The following is a 21866-nucleotide window of genomic DNA, read 5'->3' as shown; positions in this document are numbered from 1 at the left end:
CCCTCTCAGCTGTCAACTGGTCTCTGAAGGCGGAAACACGTTGAGAACATATTCACTTGCTAAAGGAAAGTCTTTGGGAATCATTCCTTGGGCAATTTCATCCCCACCGACCTCATTCTTTGATGCTGTGACTTTCTCTTTTGTTTGCTAAGATAGATCATCTTTGTTCCTCTTTGTCTGCAGTTACCTCTTGTGAAAATTTTTGAGAAGACGATAGTGGTCCCCCTTATCTGTGGTTTCGATTTCTGCAGTTTCAGTTACCTGCAGTCCATTAATGTCTGAAAATATTAAATGGAAAATTCCAGGAGTAAACAATTTGTATGTTTTAAATTAGGTGCTCTTTGGAGTAGCATTAAAATCTTGAACCATCTGGCTCTGCCCCGCATGGATGTGACTCATCCGCTTGTTCAGTGCACTGTGCTGTACATGTTCCTGCCCCTTATAGCTGCTTTGGTCATCCGTTTGACTATCGTGGTATTGCGGTGCGTGGTATAAAGTAACTCTTATTTTGCTTAATAATGTCCCCAAAGCCATTCACATAACATTTATTACAGTATATTATTATAATTGTTCTATTTTATTTTATTTATTTTATTTATTTATTTTTTTAAATTATAAAAGTACAGATTTAATCATATTTAATTTAAAAAATGGAACATATCTTACATAAGGGTTTTCTAAGAAATGTTATACCTATCTGGCACTACAGAAGATACACAACCCTTCCATAATTCATAGAAGAGTAGATGGACAATTCTGATAAAGGATTGAGGAACAATTGAAAAACAATTTACAAAGGAGGAGGCAGAAAATGCTTCAAGAGGCACGGTCCTCAGAAATTGTCCTGGAATGCAGTTCCATTGGTATCAATGTCATGTTCCTGGTTCAATTTCTTGAACTCTACCACTTGGAAGAAGATGTGCTCAAGGATATGTTTGGCATCTTGTTGGTCCTTTGGTAGTTTATTGGTTACTCCAAGAATGTCACCACATTTCCTGACATAGAATTCCAGGTCTTCTTCAGTACACTTATTGGTAATCTGAGCAAGTCGTGCCTTCTCAGAGGAGAAGGTCTCATCCAGGTCAAATAGCTCCAGTGGAGGAGGTGGCAGTTCCCTGAAACTGGGAGGGAAAACCGCTGGCTGAAGGGCAGGCAGCGGTGTCTCAAACTGAGGTTGGATGAGCTGGAGAGGTTCATGTTTCACGTTGAGTTGTTCATAAGCCTTGATGACCTTGGAGAGGGAGGTGACATCCAGCTGGTAAATGGACAGGTCAAAGAGGGTGGTGAAGTCCCGTGGGTTCTCATCACCCTCTTGGAGACACACTCGAAGCATCTCTGACAGGGTGGCTGTGTCGGGCAGCATCATGTAGTCGGAAATCTCTGGATCCTCAGCATCAATCTGGTTTAGATGAATGTCTTCTGTTGTAAGCCACTGGAAAACAACATCCATGATTTTGCTATTTTCTTCTTTATCCAAATATTGGTCACTAAACATGTGACATGAGCCAAGCACTGCCAGCTTCCCACCTTGGTTCTTGGAGTGATAGAAAGCCAAAATGGGTCTGTTCAGTGGAAAACAGACAGAACCCGTGGATAGAACAGCAACTGCTGGTTTCATGACACTCAATGTGGCACCAAAAGGATATACAAAGGTGAGAGCCTGGGCATTGTTTCCATTGCTCTCCTCATCAATGATTCCAGGCACAGCCTTCCCTGCAGCTCGGCTAATCTCCCTATTCAAGACTCCATTGGAAACTAGAGCTTCTTTAGGATGAAAATATTTATAATATACATTTCTAACCACAGCATCATTATTAACCATGATTCCATATTCTTCCAGGAGAAAGTTAATATTGGTGTCAAATCTGGATTCCCCACCCTCTCCTAGCATCACAAGGATATCTCCACCGCCGTCAAGGTATTTCTTCAGGACCTCAAACTCAGCTGCAGTAAATTTTTCCCTTGGCCCAGCTGTAATCCACAGTTTCACACCAATTAACTTCTCAGATGTGATTTCATCTTTTAAGCTCTGAATCTTCCAATTGCTCCGAAGTCTCTTCTGCATGGATTTATAGCCATTGTTGGTGGTAAATATTTCCTTTTTGTATGCATTGAAAAGAATGGTGCTCCGAAGCTCTTTCTCCATGATTACCTGAGGCCCGGTGACCACCATCTTCACCTGACGCCGCCCAGCATCCCACCGCCAGGTATCCAAGGCCTCTTAGCAACGACGGAGGCCAAGCTTCGCGCTGGGAAGGCGTGGACCGGGCATGGGCGTACCTCTGTTCTATTTTATTGTTAGTTATTATTGCTAATCTGTTACTGCACCTAATTTATAAATTAAACTTTATCATTGGTAGGCAGGTATAGTACATACAGGGTTTGGTACTATCTGTGGTTTCAGGCATCCACTGGGGGTCTTATTCCCATAGAGAAGGGAGGACTACTGTACTTTTGAAGCACTAAACATAAGCAAATTAAACGAAGTGGAGAAAATCTTTGTGCCTCCTGGCTGTCTAGAAATGGGTCTTAGAATACTGAAGGCTTTATGAGACAACATCCATGGGAATAATGGGCCTGGATCTGCTTTACCTTGGTTGTCTGTTTCTCCTGAAGACAGATGAATTGAGATCCTGGAACCAAGCCCAAGAGAGGTCGTTTCTACAGGAGAGCAAGCAAGACACTTCCTCCTGGTGGGCCACAGGCAAACCGCATTGTGAGCTCACCGCCAGCACAGTCTTATCCCAATGCCTCCTGATTCCTGACATTTTGCCTTGGCTCTTTCTCTGAGTTGTGTTTCTTCCCTCGAATAGTGTTTGTCGGGGCTTCTCACTGAGTTGGATCCTCTCCAGAGACTTCCCGGCAGCGTTTGCTGGGGAGAATTGCCCTGGCTCCCAGGATTCAGTACTGTGTCTCTCCTGAAGAACTGCGTGGAAGATATTCATCCTGACTAATCTTATGCTTGAATCTTTTTATCTCCACATGGCATTATTTGACTAGGCTTATGTACTATTATCTGCGGGGACATTTGCGGACAAGTTGGTTCTTTATTTTGGGTTGTTATTTAGAAGCTTTACCCATGAAAATGACAATTCTTCTGATATTTTGTGTGTAAGGGATCTGGAGGTGAGCATTAATGTTCCTGAAGGCATGTTCTCAGGAAGATCACCACACAGAAGATCCCCTGCACACCTGGCTGTTCCCGAAGAGTGATGCCAGGACACTCTGCCTTGGGGCAGCCCTGACACATTGGTTTACTCCTCCTGTTTCAAGCTTTGCTTAGTTTTATCGTTTCTCATTGAGTCAACAAGTCACCCTTCAGAGTCCACCTCCTTTGAGGTTTTGTTCTGAAGATCTTCATCTTTAGGCTTTATTTTCCCGTATAATCTCCTTTCTGGCCAATTCTATTGGTGGAGGCTTCTCTTTCTAAGGTCATTTTCTCAGTAATTATGTTCTAAATGTAGCACTGGAAATGCTTCTTCCAGACCAGAATTTTTGGGGAATTTCCCCCTGGATTTCTCTGTCACTTTGACTCAGTGCTCTTGAATAGGCATGAGGAATCACTTGTTGGTCAATCTCTTGTCTACATGGTAATCCCCCTGAAAAAGCTGCTTGGGGAATGGGATCCCAGTTCCATTTGTCCATTGATGAGATAGCCATTGATATCACTTGAGTAATGTGCCCCTATCCTTTTGTTAAAATTAAAATTATTTTTTATTCTTTATTTTTATTCATTTTAGAGAGAGAGGAACATTGATGTGAGAGAGAAACATCAGTTGCCTCCTGTATGCACCCCAACTGGGGCTCGAACCTGCAACCTGGATATGTGCTCTGACCAGGAACTGAACTTGTGACCCTTTGGAGCACAAGATGATGCTCAACCAACTAAGCCACACCAGCCAGGGACTATTCTTTTTTTTTTTTTTTCAATGAGCTCATGTATAATGAGCCAAATATATATTCATATATATTAAAGTATATATGTTTATTAAAATTATATAAATAAAAATAAAATTATATATTAAAATGTATTATAAAATATGTATTTATACACTGAGTGGCCAGATTATTATAATCTCTGAATGCATAATAATCTGGCCACTCAGTGTGTATATATATACTAGAGGACCGGTGCATGAAATTCGTGCACGGGGGTGTGTGTCCCTCAGCCCAGCCTGCACCCTCTCCAATCTGGGACCCCTCAAGGGATGTCCGACTGCCCCTTTAGGCCTGATCCAGGTAGGATTGGGCCTAAACGGGCAGTCGGACATCCCTCTCACAATCCAGGACTGCTGGCTCCCAACTGCTCACCTGCCTGCCTTCCTGATTGCCCCTAACTGCTTCTGCCTGCCAGCCTGATCACCCCCTAACCATTCCCCTACCAGCCTGATTGATGCCTAACTGCTCCCCTGCCAGCCTGTTTGCCCCTAACAGCACTCCCCTGCAGGCTTGATCGCCCCCAACTGCCCACCCTTGCAGGCCTGGTCCCTGCTAACTGCCCTCCCCTGCTGGCCATCTTGTGGTGGCCATCTTGTGTCCACATGGGGGCAGTCATCTTTGACCACATGGGGGCAGCCATCTTGTGTGTTGGAATGATGGTCAATTTGCATATTATTCTTTTATTAGATAGGATTAGATAAGATAGAGGCCTGGTGCACAGGTGGGGGCTGGTTTGCCCTGAAGGGTGTCCCAGATCAGGGTAGGGGTTCCCTTGGGACGTGGGGTAGCCTTGGTGAGGGGCCTGTGATGGTTTGCATGCCAGCCACGCCCCCTAGCAACCCAAGCAGAGGCCCTGGTATCTGGGATTTATTTATCTTCTATAATTGAAACTTTGTAGCCTTGAGTGGAGCCAAGCCTCCTGCTCTCTCTGTGGCCGCAGCCATCTTGGTTGGGTTAATTTGCATACTCGCTCCTGATTGGCTGGTGGGCGTGACTTGTGGGTGTAGTGGAGGTATGGTCAATTTGCATATTACTCTTTTATCAGATATGATATATATATATATATATATTAGAGGCCCGGTGCATGAATTTGTGCATGGGTGGGGTCCGGCCAGCCTGGCCAGGGGGAGGGCACATGGGTGGTTGGCCAGCCTGCCTGCTAGTCAAACTCCTGGTTGAGGGGACAATTAGCCTTTTATTATATAGGATATATGCTGAGTGGCCGAATTATTATGCATTCAGAGATCATAATAATCTGGCTACTCAGTGTATATTTTTAAACATTGCTTTTTGAAGAGCCTTGTCTTTTTTTTTTTTTTTTTAAACAGGGTAAAATCAAATTTTAATACATGCACATGGGAAATAAGCATGAAAATTCCAAAGACAGTGAGGCAACATTAGGTATATATGACATTTTGAACAAAGGAATAAAGGTGGGGAATGGGGTCTTAGTTTTTAGAAGTGAGAATTGGGCAATTTACAGATAATTGAGGAAGAGCAGAACACACATGGCAGGCAAATTCTTGCTAGGCAACTCAAGAAATCATGATACAGGGAGCATTTAGCTAAAAGTCTCCTGCCTAAGTCTCTCTTAATTCAAATTGGTAGGCTGAGGTGAGCATCCTAAAACTTCCTTCTTATAGTAGGCTTTTCTGTCTGAATCTTAAAGAACCTTGTCTTGTAGAGTTTTAACCAAGGATCGCAGGTCTTCAAGGGACCTTCCTGGGCTAATTATTCTGTGGCTGATTTTACTTGTGGAATCTCATTTTTGAGCAACTGGATTTTGAGGCATCTCATAAACACTGATTTATGCACTGACTGTGACAGTGGTGAATAGTGAGGAATTTTCCTCTGGCTAGCTTTCCTCATAACATTGCTTTCTATGGGTCATTATTCAGGAGGGTTTTCCTTGGCCAGGCTCATCTGAAGAATTTACCTTCCCTGGGGATAATTCTTGCAGTCTCTCCTTAGCTAATTGCATCCACATAGTTAATTTCTTCAGACAAATGATTTGGAAGTTTTGCATTCTGGCCCAGTATGGTCTTGGACTATGTCCCTAAAGTGGTGACTTTGGGGGATGGGGTGGTGAGGAGGTAACTGTAGCCTGACTGAAAATGGCTGGGTTTCGTCACTAGGGGCAATGATTTCTCACCAGTTCCTCCATTCTTAGCATTATATATGGATCCTTTCTTTTCTGGCGCATCTTGTGAAGCAATTTTTTCCCCCTAATAACCCCATCTGTGAACTGTATTTGTCCTGATCTTTTTCATTATTCCATTTCACTTCAGCTAAACTTATCTACAAGTGTGATATTTTCAGACAGTGATATCTTTGGATCCTGTCATTTTATTTCAGAGGGTCATCTTTTCTGATGATCGCAACTGAAGAATTTTTCCTTTTCTAATGATTTCTTGGGAATGGGTACCCTTTGATCAGGATGGTAGAGGACGGCAGACCCAAGAGCCCCCAGCGAGTGCCAGCGACTCTCACCATGGCTTTCCAGGGACACTTCCTGAGATTTTCCTCCCTCCATACATTTGGACTTGCCTTTTGTTGAAAGACTTAAGACATTTCTTTTTGGCAAACAGAACTCAAACATGAAAGCAGGAAGACCCAGAGAACCTTCCCTTTAATAGGAAATGGGCCACATGACTCAGCTGTGAGCCATCCTTGTGGAACTGCTGGCTCCAGCCTTGAACTGACTTCAGACAAATCACAAATGTTAGTCGTGCCACGAAAATCCCTCACTAGTCTTTTTTTGCTGATAAGCACCTTCTTATAGCTACACTTTCAGTTGATATAGCCATTTATTCTCAGATTCTGAAAATATCTGGTGTGACATCCCAGCTTTTGTATTAGTTCCCCAAAAGTCATATTCTTCTTATTCCCTTCCTAAAGATAGAAAAAGATGATTTATTTTTCCATAGGATATTATTCAACCTTTAGAAAAAAATACTTACAATCTACACAAGGATCATAAGAATGATAACACTCAGTAGTAATTATTCAAAAGAATGTTTTCACTGGAAGATTTTATTCTGTCACCGGGAAGAACTTGAATATGTGGACTTCATCACTTACATGGTTTTAACTGTGTCTTTGAAAGACCTCACATGAATTTTTTAAGTATCCTGTTTGGGACTGTAAATGCTTAGAGTCTTGGTTGATTTTGGCTGATAATTAAGAAAATAAAATATGCATGAGTGAGCTTAAATGCTTCTGGAAATGAGCCTTTGGAAGCTCTTTGAAGATTTCATTTCATCTAAGAGGTAAGAAAAAGACTAACTGACTTGGAGCAAAATGTTAGTGGACACAGGAGTTAGACGTCCGTTATTAGAAAGCATGGGCAGCACGGCCTGGCGCTCAGGTGTGTGGGCTTCTGACAGAGAGACCGAGTGCCACCTCCTGGGCGTCTGACCCCAGGCCAGCCATTAACCTTTGACCCTTGGTGATTTCCTCATCCATACCTGGGGATTATTGAAGTGCCCAACTCTCGGAGCGTTGTGAGAATTAAATGCGATGTGCCTGGCACATATTAAACATCCAACCTTAGTCAAATATTATTATTATCGACAACTAAGATAATGCTTTTAAACCATGTCTGTTTCTTTGCTAAAAGAGGTGTGGAGGAATAAACTTGAGTGGCAAGTGGAAACTTCTCCCTCCCACTCACTGTGGATCCCTCTCCCCCAGCCTCTCTCACCCTGAGCCTTGCCACCGGTTCCTCCACACACACCCTGCTCATGTTCACTCCTGCCTCCATGCCTTTGCACCTGCTTTTCTGGCCTCTCCCCTGCCTTTGTTTCTGCTGTCACTCTCCCTGCACTGGACTCGTGCTGTGTCACAGACCACTTCCCACATGCTCAGCACTTAATCCCTTACTGCTCCCGCCCACCAGCTGCCCTCATGGACAGACAGGACAGGTGAAGAGAGCTGCCAATCACAAGAACTAGGAGACAGGTAAAATAAGACAGGCTGTCTTCAGTTTAGTCTCAGTTGCTCAATAAGAGCAAAGCAAGCTTGGTCAGAGTGAGCTACACAGTGCTATCTTGGAGAGAGGGGAGGAAGACTGTCCCCTGAGGGAAGGCATTCCGCTCCCTTTTGGAAGAATATGGCCATTACAAGGGGGCAGCACAGCATTGGCCTGACCTTGACACACTGCCCCGGGAAGGGAAGAGGGACTTGGTCATTTTACTTTGCCATTTTCAGTTCCTGGGCAAGGCTAGCCCTCGGTAAAGCCTGTGACAGCATGGTAACCAGTCACAACTTGGTTTGTCCAGGACCAAACTGATTCAGATTTCCCCAGTTGCACTTGTCTGTGTGTGTGTGTGTGTGTTTAATTCTAAGCAATGTTGTTCAGATGTGTAGGTTCACGTATCCACCACCATACTAAAAATATGAAACAGTTCCATCACTACATTCCTCTCCCTCCTCCCGCAATCCCTGTCCCTAACCTTGCAATCACTAATCTAGTCTCCATTTCTGGAATTTTGTCTTTTCAAGAACATTATACAAGAGGAATCATATAGTATGTAACCTCTGGGGATTAGATTTTTTCCGCTCAGCATAATTTCCTTCAGATTCGTCCAAGTTGTTCATGTATCAATAGCTCATTTCTTTTTATTGCTGACTATTGCATATTTTGGATGTATCACAGTTTAACTCTTTGCCTGCTGAAGAATATCTGGGCTATTTCCAGTTTTGGCCTATTCTGAATAAACATTTGCATGCAAGTTTATGTGTGAACATAAGTTTTAATTTTTCTGGGATAACTGCCCAAGAGAGCAATTGCTGGGTGAGGCAGTAGTTGCACGTTTACTTTTATAAGAAACTGCCAAACTATTTTTCGAAGTGTCGGTACCATTTTACATTCCCACCAGCTAAGGATGAGTTATCCAGTTTGCCCTCATCCTCACCAGCATTTGGTGTTGTCACTACTTTTTATTTTATTTTTTTAAATCCTCACCTGAGGATATCTTTATTGATTTTAGAGAGAGGGGAAAGGGGAAGGAGAGAGAGAGAGAGAGAGAGAGAGAGAGAGAGAGAGAGAGAGAAACATTGATCTGTTGCCTCCCATACACACTCCAACTGGGGATCGAAACCTAGGTATGTGCCCTGACCAGTAATCAAACCCTTGGTATAGGACAGTGGTTGGTAAACTGCGGCTCGCGAGCCACATGCGGCTCGTGAGCCACGGTTTGCCGCTCTGTTGACGAGTTTGCCGACCACTGGATAGGGGCTTAATCACAAGGAACAACAGCAGCCTGTAATTATTGGAATCGAGAGTCTAGGTCAGTGGTCGGCAAACTCATTAGTCAACAGAGCGGCAAACTGCGGCTTGCGAGCCGCATGTGGCTTGCGAGCCGCAGTTTGCTGACCATTGGTATAGGGGATGACGCTCCAATCAACTCGGGAGTCACCACTTTTTAACTGTGTGGAGTGATGCATCACTGTGATTTTTTTAAAAAAATATATTTTATTGATTTTTTACAGAGAGGAAGGGAGAGGGATAGAGAGCCAGAAACATCGATGAAAGAGAAACATCGATCAGCTGCCTCCTGCACACCCCCCACCGGGGATGTGCCCACAACCAAGGTACATGCCCTTGACCGGAATTGAACCCGGGACCCTTCAGTCTGCAGGCCGACGCTCTATCCACTGAGCCAAACCAGTTAGGGTGCATCACTGTGATTTTAATCTGCATGTCCCTAACGACTAATGATGCTGAATGGATGTTCATATGCTTGTGTCATGTGTACATACTTTTCAGTAAAATGTCTGTTCATGTCTTTTGCCTCCCAAATACGGTTTACTCATGAACAACATGGTTTTGAATTGCACGGGTCTGCTCATACTTGGATCTTTTTCAATAAACACTGTAAATGTATTTCCTCTCCCTTATGATTTTCTGAATAACATTTTATTTTTTCTAGCTTGTTCTAAGAGTAGACTATATAATACATAAAACACAAAATATATGTTAATTGACTGTTTATGTTATCGGTAAGGCTTCAGGTCAGCAGTAGACTATTAGTAAAATTTTGGGGGAGTCAAATGTTATTTAGAGGTGGATTTTCTACTGTGTGAAGGGTCAACATCCCTAAGCCCTGAGTTGCTCAAGGATCAACTGTATTTTAATTTAGCAATTCATAGATCTATCATAGAGATTTACTAAGATATATGTACAAGAAAGTTCACTATAGCCCTAGCTGGTTGCTCAGTGGTTAGAGCACTGTCCTGCAGATTGAAGGGTATCAGGTTTGATTCTAGTCAAGGGCACATACCTCAGTTGCAGGCTCCAACCCCGGCCCTGCTGTCGGGGCTGGTGTGGGAGGCAACCAATCGATGTCTCTCTCTCACATCAATGTTTCTTTCTCTGTCTCTCCCCCTCCCTTCCACTCTCTCTAAAATATCAATGGGGCCTTAACCGGTTTGGCTCAGTGAATAGAGCGTTGGTCTGCGGACTGAAAGGTCCCAGGTTCAATTCCTGTCAAGGGCATGTACCTTGGTTGCAGGCACATCCCCAGTGGGAGGTGTGTGGGAGGCAGCTGATAGATATTTCTCTCTCATTGATGTTTCTAACTCTCCCTCTCCCTTCCTCTCTGTGAAAAATCAATAAAATATATTTAAAAAAATCAATAAAAAGTATCCTTGGGTGAGGAGTAACAAAAACAAAACAAAACAGAGAAATTTCACTGTAACATTTTTTAGTAATAAAGCAAAACCAACCCTGGCATCAGCGTAAAGCATGTTAGTACGATTGATCACATTATCACAGGCGTCATTGTAATCAAATACTAAAACAAATAGTATGGAATCATTTAAAGTAGACAAAGGTTAGAACTTACTTCACACAGACTGTGCCGTCCAAGGTATAAGGGCTCCGGGTAGAGGACAGCTTCTTGGACGTCTCCCTTTGCTTCTGGGTGAGGATCTGGGATCTCCGGGCCTTTTTCAGCTACTCTGGCTGCACACCTCCCACCAGGTGCAAATTAGCATCGATGACCTCAGCGCATGCCTGGAGTGCTTTACCAAAGGAGGGGCTGGATCACCGTAGGCCATTCTGTTTCCTAGTTCCACCCTCTTTAACAGGGTCTGGCTCCACTTTTTGTTCTTTTTTGATGTTTGACTGCTGGCGGCTTTTAGGCTTCAGCTCTCCCTCTTCCCCTTGTGCCCACATCTGGGCAAGGTGATAAGAGCAGGTGCTCGCAACATTGGAGTTTCAAACCATGCGAGCCACTTCCCATGCACGGGGACTCGCACCTGGGCCCACTCCCCAACCACAATACGAACCCCAAGCTGGTCTCCTCCTTGGTCTCTCAAGCCTTTGCCAAACCAGCATGGGAAGCCTGTCCTGTTTTCCCGGAAAGCTTCATTATGGAAGTAAAAGCCTTCTTATACCCTCTTGGTGAGTGGTCATGCATTCTCTCCAGTAAGTCAGTGCCTGAGGCCCTATTCCTATGACCCATCACTACAATCTATTCCTATAACCCATCCCTGACCTAAGGTTTAATACTTTTTCACCAGTAACCAGTAGGTCTAACCTTTTTAATTTTATCTTTTAATAAAATATTCTTTATTAAAATTATTATTATTTAATCAGAGAGGAAGGGAGAGGGAAAGAGAGAGAGAAACATCAATGATGAGAATCATTGATCAGCTGCTTACTATACACCCCCCATTGGGGATCAAGCAGAATCAAACCCGGGACCTTTCAGTCTGCAGGCTGATGCTCTATCCACTGAGTCAAACCAGCTAGGGCTTTAATAAAATATTCTTAACCTCAAGTAGAAAACAAAACAAATTACCCTTCCATTACCACAGCAACGACCTGAAGTAAATCAGAAACCACATACAAATCACAGCATTTCACATATCTTTGCCAACAAATGGTTTGTTCCTCCCAAGTTCACCGACAATTTTGTATAAAAGAAAATGATTACTAATGACCCATGTGAAGACTTGACTTTCCTCTAGCACTGTGGGCTCATGAAGGCCATCTTGTCCCTGAGGTAGAGTGACCAACAGTCCCACTTTCCCCAGGACCTTCCATTACCACAGCAAGAAATCACCATACAAATCATAGCCTTCAGGGTCATCAAAACACTGAAGCAAAGAGCATGGAGTCATTTAAAGTAGACAAAGGTTACAACTTCACGCAGACCGTGATGTCCAAGACATAAGGGCTCCCAGGCAGAGGACAAGCGTTCACATTTCTTTGCCTACAAATGTTAGCACTAAAGTTCAGTGTCCTGGAAAACTCCTCAGGCCCAGGTAAACTGGGGACAGGTGGCCACCCTCCCCCAGGGAACATTGGGTAATGTCTGGAGACATTTTTGGTTGCTTGATTGGTGTGTGTGTGTGTGTGTGTGTGTGTGTGTGTGTGTGTGTGTGTTACTGGCACCCAGTAAGTAGAGGCCAGGAATGCTACTAAACGTTTTACAACACACAAGATAGCTCACAACCGCAAAGAATGCCCAAGGCCAGTAGTGCCGAGTTTGAGGAACTCTGCTCTGGCATTTGACTGCTCCAGGTGTGGTCTTGAACCAGCAGTTTGGACACAATGTAGAATCTGCATGTTGGAAATGCAGAATCTCAGACTCACCCCAGATCCAGTGACTTGAAATTGGCCATTTAACCCGCTCCCAGGTGATTTGGATGCCCATTAAGTCTTGAGAAGTGCTGCTCTAGTACACCTACTGCTTGTTCTGAGTGGTATCAGCATGACTTGGTTTTTCACATTAATAGGAAGGACTGGTTTCATCCAGTGCCCCCAGTAGCCTCTGTTTCCAGGCCGACCTCTCCACCCAGGGACCTCTGAAAGCATCCTTGATCTCTGACAACAAACACACAATATCTCAGGTTCATCTTTTGCTCTCCTGCACCCAGAAAGGAATCTTCTTATTTCTAAAGAGATCTGGTTTCATTTAGTGGAGAACAAGATTGAAAGCCCTAAACCAGGCCAGGATAGACCAATGGGTCAGTAGACAAAAGTTTAAATAAATCATTCCCTAAACACACACACACACACACACACACACACACACACACACACACACACACCACTCAAGTATAAGAGGTGTAAATACATGGTCCTTCAGTGGAATTCTATACAATTAATGGATACAAGCAATGAAAGGAACAATTGAGAAAAATACAAGTTCGTACATTTTAGCCTAGCATTTTTCTTTAACCCTTAATTTTCATAGGCACTAGTGGCATTTATCATGCACAGTTTTGTTTTGAAATCCAATTTCTTTTTTGAAAATTTTATTAAATTTATTGGGGTGACATTGGTTGATAAGATTATAAAAGTTTCAAGTGTACAATGCTATATCATCTGTATATTGCATTGTGTTCGCCACCCAAAGTCAAGTCTCCTTCCATCACCATATATTTCACCCCCTTTACCCTCTTCTACTGCCGCTGACGCGCTTTCCCCTCTGGTAACCACTCGGTGTCTATGAGGTTTTTTTGTTTGTTAGTTTGTTGCTTTCTACTTTATATTCCACATATGAGTGAAATCATATGGTTCTTGTCCTTTTCTGTCTGACTTATTTTGCTAAGCATGATACTCTCAAGATCCACCCATGTTGTCGAAAATGATAGTATTTCATCTTTTCTTACTGCTGCATAGTATTCCATTGTATATATGTACCACATCTTTCTTATCTAATCAACCATCAAAGGACACTTAGGTTATTTCCATGTCTTGACCAATGTGAATAATGCTGCAATGAACATAGGGGTGCATGTATCTTTACAAATAAATGTTTTCAAAATTTTCAGGTAGATACCAGAAGAAGGATTGCTGGGACATATGATAGGTCTATTCTTAATGTTTTGAAGAGCCTCAATACTGTTTTCCATAGTGGTGAGACCAACCCACACTCCCACCAACAATGTACAAGGGTTCCTTTTTCTCTCCAACCCCTCCAACACTTATTTCTTGTCTTGTTGATAATAGCCATTTTAACAGGTGTGAGGTGGTATCTCATAGTTTTTATTTGCATTTTTGTTATAGCTAATGAAGTTGGACATTTTTTTCATATATCTGTTGGCCAATTTGTATGTCTTCTTGGGAGAAGTGTCTATTCAGGTCCTCTGCCCATTTTTAAATTGGATTATTTAATTTTGTTGTTGTTGAGTTGTAGTAGTTCTTTATATATTTGAACTCCAATTTCTTAAAGATCTTTGGACAATTACATAGTAACTACAGCAATATAAATTTAAAAAGTCAATGAGATGTGTAAGCAAACACAACTGCATTAATATTAAGAATCATCAGGAGGAGGAAATATGGCAACCGGCAGGAAGGTGTGTGGACATGTGTGGGTGTGTGTGTGAGTAAAATAGGGACAGTTAGACCCTGCAGTTCTTCCAGGGGGCTGCCAATCTGGGCAGTCTTAGATGGCAAAAGCCCGCTGCCGCCACAAACACTCTGGGGAGGACACCGGCGGCACAGAGACCATGCCATCTTGAAGAACAGAACTGCTTGAGACTAGAATCCTAGCCTTGCCAACACCCAGTCTGGTCTCAGAAGCAAACCAGGACCCTACAGCTACACTGATAAAAGACCTGCGATCACTACTGCAGACCCAGGGACACCAAGACTCCAGGCACCACAGCTGCAGATTTCTGTGAGTCACAAAGCCAATCCCCCTCCCCCGCCGCCCCAGTGGCAGCGACATAGAAACTACCAGACCACAGCCGCACAATAAGGCTTTCTGCACACACAAAGCAGTGGTGACTCTGTCTGACTTTGAGCCTTGGTGTTGGACACGGGAAGTTTGTTTCCCGTGACTTGTCTCCGCACCCAGGCAGGGAGACTGAGCTAAATCTGAGCCTAGCTGCTCATCCCTAGGGAGGTAGTTTTCTGAGACCAGATCCCGCACCCACGCAGAGCAGGGAGACCACGCTGAACTTGAGCCCAGACTTGCAAACTCTGGGAATTTGTTTCCCGTGACTCGTCTCCGTGCCCAGGCAGGGAGACTGAGCTGAATCTAAGCCTAGCTGCTCATCCTTAGGGAGGTAGTTTTCTGCGACCAGATCCCGCGCCCATGCAGGGCAGGGAGACAGCACTGAACTTGAGCCTGGACTTGTGAACTTTGGGAATTTGTTTCCTGCAACTCGTCTCTGTGCCCAGGCAGGGAGACTGAGCTGAATTTGAGCTTAGCTGCTCATCCTTAGGGAGGTAGTTTTCTGTGACCAGATCCCACGTCCATGCAGGGCAGGGAGACAGAGTTGAACTTGAGCCCAGACTTGTGAACTATGGGAATTTGTTTCCTGCAACTAGTCTCTGCGCCCAGGCAGGGTGGCAGTCCTGAATTTGAGCATAGGCGCACGACCTTGGGGAGATTGTTTTCTGCGACCAGATCCTGCACCCACACAGGGAGATGGTGCTGAATTTGAGCCTGGGGGTGCAAACCTGGGGAATTTGTTTCCCATGACCAGAGCATGCACCTTAGCAGAGAGGCTGCACTGAATTTGAACCTGGATGTGCGGACTAGGGGAGTTTGTTCCCCACAATCAGACCCTGTGGCCACACAGGGAGGCAGCGCTGAATTTGAGCCTGGGTGCATAGACACAGGGAGTTTGTTTTCCACTGTGCACACCCGTGTGACCAGACCTCACACCCACACTAAGTGGTAATGCCACCTGACTTTGATTCAGGGCAAGCGTACACAGAAGGCTGTTTACCACAGGGCAGAAGTGTACCTCCTGCCAACACAGTGCGACTGAGCACCCCGGTCTCCCAAGCAGATCAGGGGCCCTGAATCTCCACACAAGAGGCAGCAATGAGCACCAGTGACTAGACTCTGTTCCTCATTGCATGTGCTTGGGATCCTTGATTCCCAATACATTCACACTAAGAGCCAGTGACTCCAATCTTGGCTCATGTGCACACAGGGACCCTGATTCTCAGTGCGAGGTAGCATCAAGCAACAGAGACTCTGATACTTGATTCTCAGCATGGACACAGGGAGCCTCTGACTCCTGACATGCAATAGGGGACTTTGATTTTTGGCACATGCCAGTGGGTCCTCTGTTTCAACATGGCGCAGGCCACACTAAGTCCCTGATTCTAGGTGGACACACAAGGCCACACTAAGTACCTGTGACTCTGACCCAGGGTGAGCGTGGCTCCCTCCAACCCACAGCAACCACACGTCTTGGTGTCAGAGCTCTTCAGTGACACTTGGGGGGTGCAAAACTCCCACTGCACATGGCCCAGGCCCCCGCAACTTGACATTTGAACCTTCTGGTGATAGTCAGAATGGGGAGACAACGAAGCAATCCCCAGAGGAAAGAAAAGGAGGAATTGCCAAGAAAGGAAATAAGTGACAGAAAAAGAATGCATGAAAATGACAGAAAAAGAAATCAGAGTAATAATCATACAGTTCATACACCAGATGGACGAAAAAATCAACAACCTATCCAAAAATCAGGAAGAAATGAAAAATGATATAGCTATAATCAAAAACACCATGGAAGGCTTCAATAGTAGACTAGAAGAAGCAGAGGACTGAATTAGTGAGTTAGAAGATCAGGTACAGAAACAAGCCCAAACTGAACAGCAACTAGAGAAAAAAATTAAAAAGCAGGAGGAGAGCCTAAGGGAGCTTTGGGACAATGCAAAATGAAATAACATACGTAAAATAGAGCTCCCAGAAGGACAAGAAGAGCAGCAAGGATAGAAAATTTATTTGAAGAAATAATGACAGAAAACTTCCCTGATATGGGGAAGAAAAAAGTTACTCAAGTACAGAGAGTCCCAAGCAAGATGAATCCCAAAAGACCCACACCAAGACATGCCATAATTACAATGGTAAATGTTATTGACAAAGAGAGAATCTTAAAGGCTGCTAGGGAGAGACAGAAAGTTACCTACAAAGGATCCCCCATCAGATTATCAAATGATTTCTCAACAGAAACACATCAAGCTATAAGGGAATGGAAGGATATATACAAAGTGATGCAAAGCAAGGGACTGAATCCAAGAATACTCTATCCAGCAAGACTATCAATCAAAATTGAAGGGGAAATCAGGAGTTTTGCAGAAAAATAAAAGGCTAAGGGAGTTTATCACTACCAAGCCAGCAATGCAAGAAATGCTAAAGGGAATGCTGTAAAAAGAAGAAACAAAAAGGTAAGAAGGAACACAGCCTCAAAAAATAAAAATGGCTACAAACAAGTACCTTTCAATAATAACTTTAAACGTAAACAGACTAAATGCTTCAATCAAAAGACATCAAGTGGCTGAATGGATAAAAAAACATGACCCATATATATGCTGTCTACAAGAGACCCACCTCAGAACAAGGGACTCACACAGACTGAAAGTGAAGGGATGGAAAAACATCTTTCAGGCAAATGGAAATGAAAAAAAAGCTGGGGTAGCAATACTTATATCTGACAAAATAGACCTCAAAGTGAAGGCCATAACAAGAGATAAGGAAGGCCACTTCATAATACTAAAGGGATCGATACAACAAGAGGATATAACCCTGATAAACATATATGCACCCAATGCAGGAGCACCCAAATACATAAAAAATCTCCTGGAAGATATAAAGAGAGAAATCGACAACAATACAATCATAGTAGGGGACTTTAATACACCACTGGCATCACTGGATATTTAAAAAAAAATCAGCAAAGAAACAACAATCCTAAATGACTCACTAGATCAGATGGACTTAATTGACATCTTCAGAACATTCCACCCTAAAGCTGTGGAATATATGTTCTTCTCAAGTGCACATGGGACATTTTCAAAAATAGACCACATACAGGGTCACAAGCAAAGTCTCCCCAAATTCAAGAAGATTGAAATCATACCAAGCATCTTTTCAGACCACAATGGCATAATATTAGACAGTGGTCGGCAAACTGCGGCTCGCGAGCCACATGCTGCTCGCGAGCCATGGTTTGCCGCTCTGTTGACTAATGAGTTTGCTGACCACTGCCTTAGGGAAAAACACTTAAAAAACATTTTAATAATGTACTAATGTCTTTAACCTGAAGTCAAAACTTCTGGGTAAGGGTAATGCCTTACAGCAGTGATCGGCAAACTCATTAGTCAACAGAGCGGGAAACCACGGCTCACGAGCAGCATGTGGCTCGCGAGCCGCAGTTTGCTGACCACTTATATAAGAAATAAACTACAATAAAAACAGTCCAAAACACTCAAACACTTGGAAGCTGAATAGCATGTTATTAAATATTGATTGAGTTACCAATAAGATCAAAGAAGAAATTAAAAACATTCTGGAAACTAATGACAATAAAAACACAACAATCCAAAACCTATGGGACACAATGAAAGCAGTCCTGAGAGGGAAGTTTATAGCTCTACAGGCCTACCTCAAAAAAACAAGAAAAAATGGTAGTAAATCATCTAATGCTACAATTCAAAGAATTAGAAAGAGAACAATAAGAAAAGCCCAGAGTAAGCAGAAGGAAGGAGACAATAAAGATTAGAGCAGAAATAAATGACATAGAGACAAAAAAAAAAAAAAAAAAAAAAAAAAGATCAATGAAACCAAGAGCTGGTTCTTTGAAAGGATAAACAAGATTGATGAACCTCTAGCCAGGCTCACCAAGAAGCAAAGAGAGAGGACTCAAATAAATAAAATTAGAAATGATAGAGGTGAAATAACAACACACCCCACCGAAATACAAAGGATTGTTAAAAAATATTATGAACAACTCTGTTCCAACAAACTAGACAACCTGGAGGAAATGGACATATTCCTAGAAAAATACAACCTTCCAAAACTCAATCAGGAAGATTCTAAAAATTTTAATAGGCCAATAACTATGGAAGAAATTGAAGCAGTCATCAAAAAGCTTCCAGCGAACAAAAGTCCAGGGCCAGACAGCTTCACAGGAGAGTTATACCAAACATTCAAGGAAGAACTAAAACCTATCCTCCTAAGACCATTCCAAAAAATTCAAGAGGAAGGAACACTTCCAAACTCATTCTATGAAGCCAGCATCACCCTAATACCAAAACCAGATAAAGACAACACAATGAAAGAGAATTACAGGTCAATATTCCTCATGAACATAGATGCCAAAATCCTCAACAAAATTCTAGCAAATCGGATCCAACAGTACATCAGAAAGATCATACACCATGACCAAGCAGGATTTATCCCAGGGATGCAAGGATGGTACAATATCCGCAAATCAATAAACGTGATACATCACATAAACAAATTGAGGGAGAAAAATCACATAGTCATATCAATTGATGCAGAAAAAGCATTTGACAAAATCCAACACCCTTTCTTGATAAAAACTCTCAGCAAGGTGGGAATAGAAGGATCATACCTCAACATCATAAAAGCCATATATGACAAACCCACAGCCAGCATCACACTCAATGGACAAAAACTAAAGCCATTTCCCCTAAAAACAGGAACAAGAGAGGGATGCCCTCTCTCACCACTCCTGTTCGACATAGTACTGGAAGTACTAGCCCTTGCTATCAGACAACAAAAAGAAATAAAAGGCATCCAAATTGGAAAAGAAGAAGTAAAATTGTCCTTATTTGCAGACGACATTATACTGTACATAGAAAACCCTAAAGACTCCATCAAAAAATTATTAGACTTAATAAATGAATTCGGCAGTGTAGCAGGATACAAAATTAACGCCAAGAAATCTATGGCATTTCTATACACCAATAGTGAACTTACAGAAAGAGAGACTAAAAAAGCAATCCCATTTACCATTGTACCAAAAAAAAAAAAAAAATTAAGATACCTAGGAATAAACTTAACTAAAGTGGTAAAAGACCTATATGCAAAAAACTACAGGACACTGAAAAGATAGAGGAAGATATAAACAGATGGAAGAACATACCATGTTCATGGATTGGTAGAATCAACACCATCAAAATGTCCATACTACCCAAAGCAATCTATAGATTCAATGCAATCCCCATTAAGATACCAATGGCATATTTCACAGACCTAGAAAGAACTCTCCAAAAATTCATCTGGAATAAAAAAAGACCCCGTATAGCTGCAGCAACCCTGAGAAAGAAGAACAAAGTAGGTGGGATCTCAATACCAGATATCAAGCTGTATTACAAAGCCACTGTTCTCGAAACAGCCTGGTACTGGCACAAGAACAGACATATAGATCAATGGAATAGAATAGAGAACCCAGAAATGGGCCCAAACCACTATGCTCAATTAATATTCGACAAAGGAGGCATGAACATACAATGGAATCAAGACAGTCTCTTCAGTAAATGATGTTGGGAAAATTGGACAAATACATGCAAAAAAATGAAACTAGACCACCAACTTACTCCATATACAAAAATAAACTCAAAATGGATACAGGACTTAAACATAAGACGGGAAACCATAAAAATACTAGAGGAATCCACAGGCAGCAAAATCTCAGACATATGCCGAAGGAACTTCTTTACTGATACTGCTCCTAGGGCAATGGAAACTAAAGAGAAAATAAACAAATGGGAGTACATCAAAATAAAAAGCTTTTGCACAGCAAAAGAAACCATCAACAAAACAACAAGAAAGACCACTTCATGGGAGAACATACTTGCCAATGTTATCACTGATAAGGGTTTAATCTCCAACATCTACAGGGAACTCATACAACTCAACAAAAGGAAGATCAATAATACAATCAAGAAGTGGGCAACGGACCTAAATAGAAACTTTTCTAAAGAAGACTGAAGGAAGGCCAAGAGACATATGAAAACATGCTCAAAGTCACTAATTATTCGAGAGATGCAAATCAAAATGACAATGCGGTGCCATCTCACACCTGTCAGAATGGCTATCATCAACAAATCAATAAACGACAAATGTTGGAGAGGATGCAGAGGAAAAGGAACCCTCGTGCACTGCTGGTGGGAATGCAGACTGGTGCAGCCACTGTGGAGAACAGTATGGAGTTTCCTCAAAAAACTAAAAATGGAACTCGCATTTGACCCAGTAATACCACTTCTAGGAATATATCCCAAGAAGCTAGAAACATCAATCAGAAAGGATATATGTTCATAGCAGCACAATTTACCATAGCTAAGATTTGGAAACAGCCTAAGTGCCCATCAGCAGATGAGTGGATTAAAAAACTGTGGTACATCTACACAATGGAATACTACACTGCGCTAAAAAAGAAGGAATTCCTACCATTTGCAACAATATGGATGGAACTGGAGAGAATTATGCTAAGCAAAATAAGCCAGTCAGAGAAAGATAAATATCACATGATCTCACTCATCTATGGGAAATAACGAACAACATAAACTAATGATCAAAAACAGATCCAGAGACAGGGAAGCATCGATCAGACTGTCAAACCTCAGAGGAAAGGTAAGGGAGGGTGCGGGTTAAGGGGGAGAGATCAACCAAAGGACTTGTATGCATGCATATAAACCTAACCAGTGGACACAGACAACAGGGGGGTTGGGAACATAATGGGGGGGATGAGGACAAATATGTACTACCTTAACTAATAAAGAAATTAAAATGTAAAAAAAAAAAAAAAGAATCATCAGAGGTAGAGTGTTGTTTCATGGATGGCATGTGTTTTCATGGAAGCATTTAAAAATGAGGGTTGGGAGGAATAATTTGGGAGCAGCAGTTAAGGCCAGAATCCTGGCCTTCTGAAAGGGAGGGCTGCTGGGCAGGTAGGAGCTTGGGGAACCAACAGGTTTCTTCTGAGGCAGGAAGTGAACTCTGCTTATAACCAATGAGCCTAAAAGAGAAATTTGAGTCTCCCAGCAAACACCTTGAAAAAGAAACTTGAGTAATCCCAGCAAACACCTTGATTTCAGCCCGTGAAACTGTGAGCAGACAACCCAGTGTCATCTTGCTTGGACTTCTGACCTACAGAAATGTGAATAATAAATGGTTATTGTTTTAAGCCACTAGTTT

General features: G+C 42.6%; 1 protein-coding gene across 1 annotated transcript; it reads right to left on the bottom strand.

The window, feature by feature from the left end:
• Positions 1-676: 676 nt before the first annotated feature.
• On the bottom strand, positions 677-2254 carry LOC308233216 (intraflagellar transport protein 52 homolog). The gene has a single exon (XM_080640077.1). The coding sequence runs from the start codon at positions 2171-2173 to the stop codon at positions 833-835; it is 1341 nt and encodes a 446-aa protein (XP_080496203.1). The 5' UTR covers positions 2174-2254; the 3' UTR covers positions 677-832.
• Between the last annotated feature and the right edge of the window lie 19612 nt (positions 2255-21866).

This window comes from Plecotus auritus (genome assembly GCF_963455305.1).
Source record: "Plecotus auritus genome assembly, chromosome: 9".
Taxonomy (NCBI): domain Eukaryota; kingdom Metazoa; phylum Chordata; class Mammalia; order Chiroptera; family Vespertilionidae; genus Plecotus; species Plecotus auritus.
The sequence above is the reverse complement of the archived record's forward strand: the minus strand, read 5'-3'. Positions and strand labels throughout refer to the sequence as shown.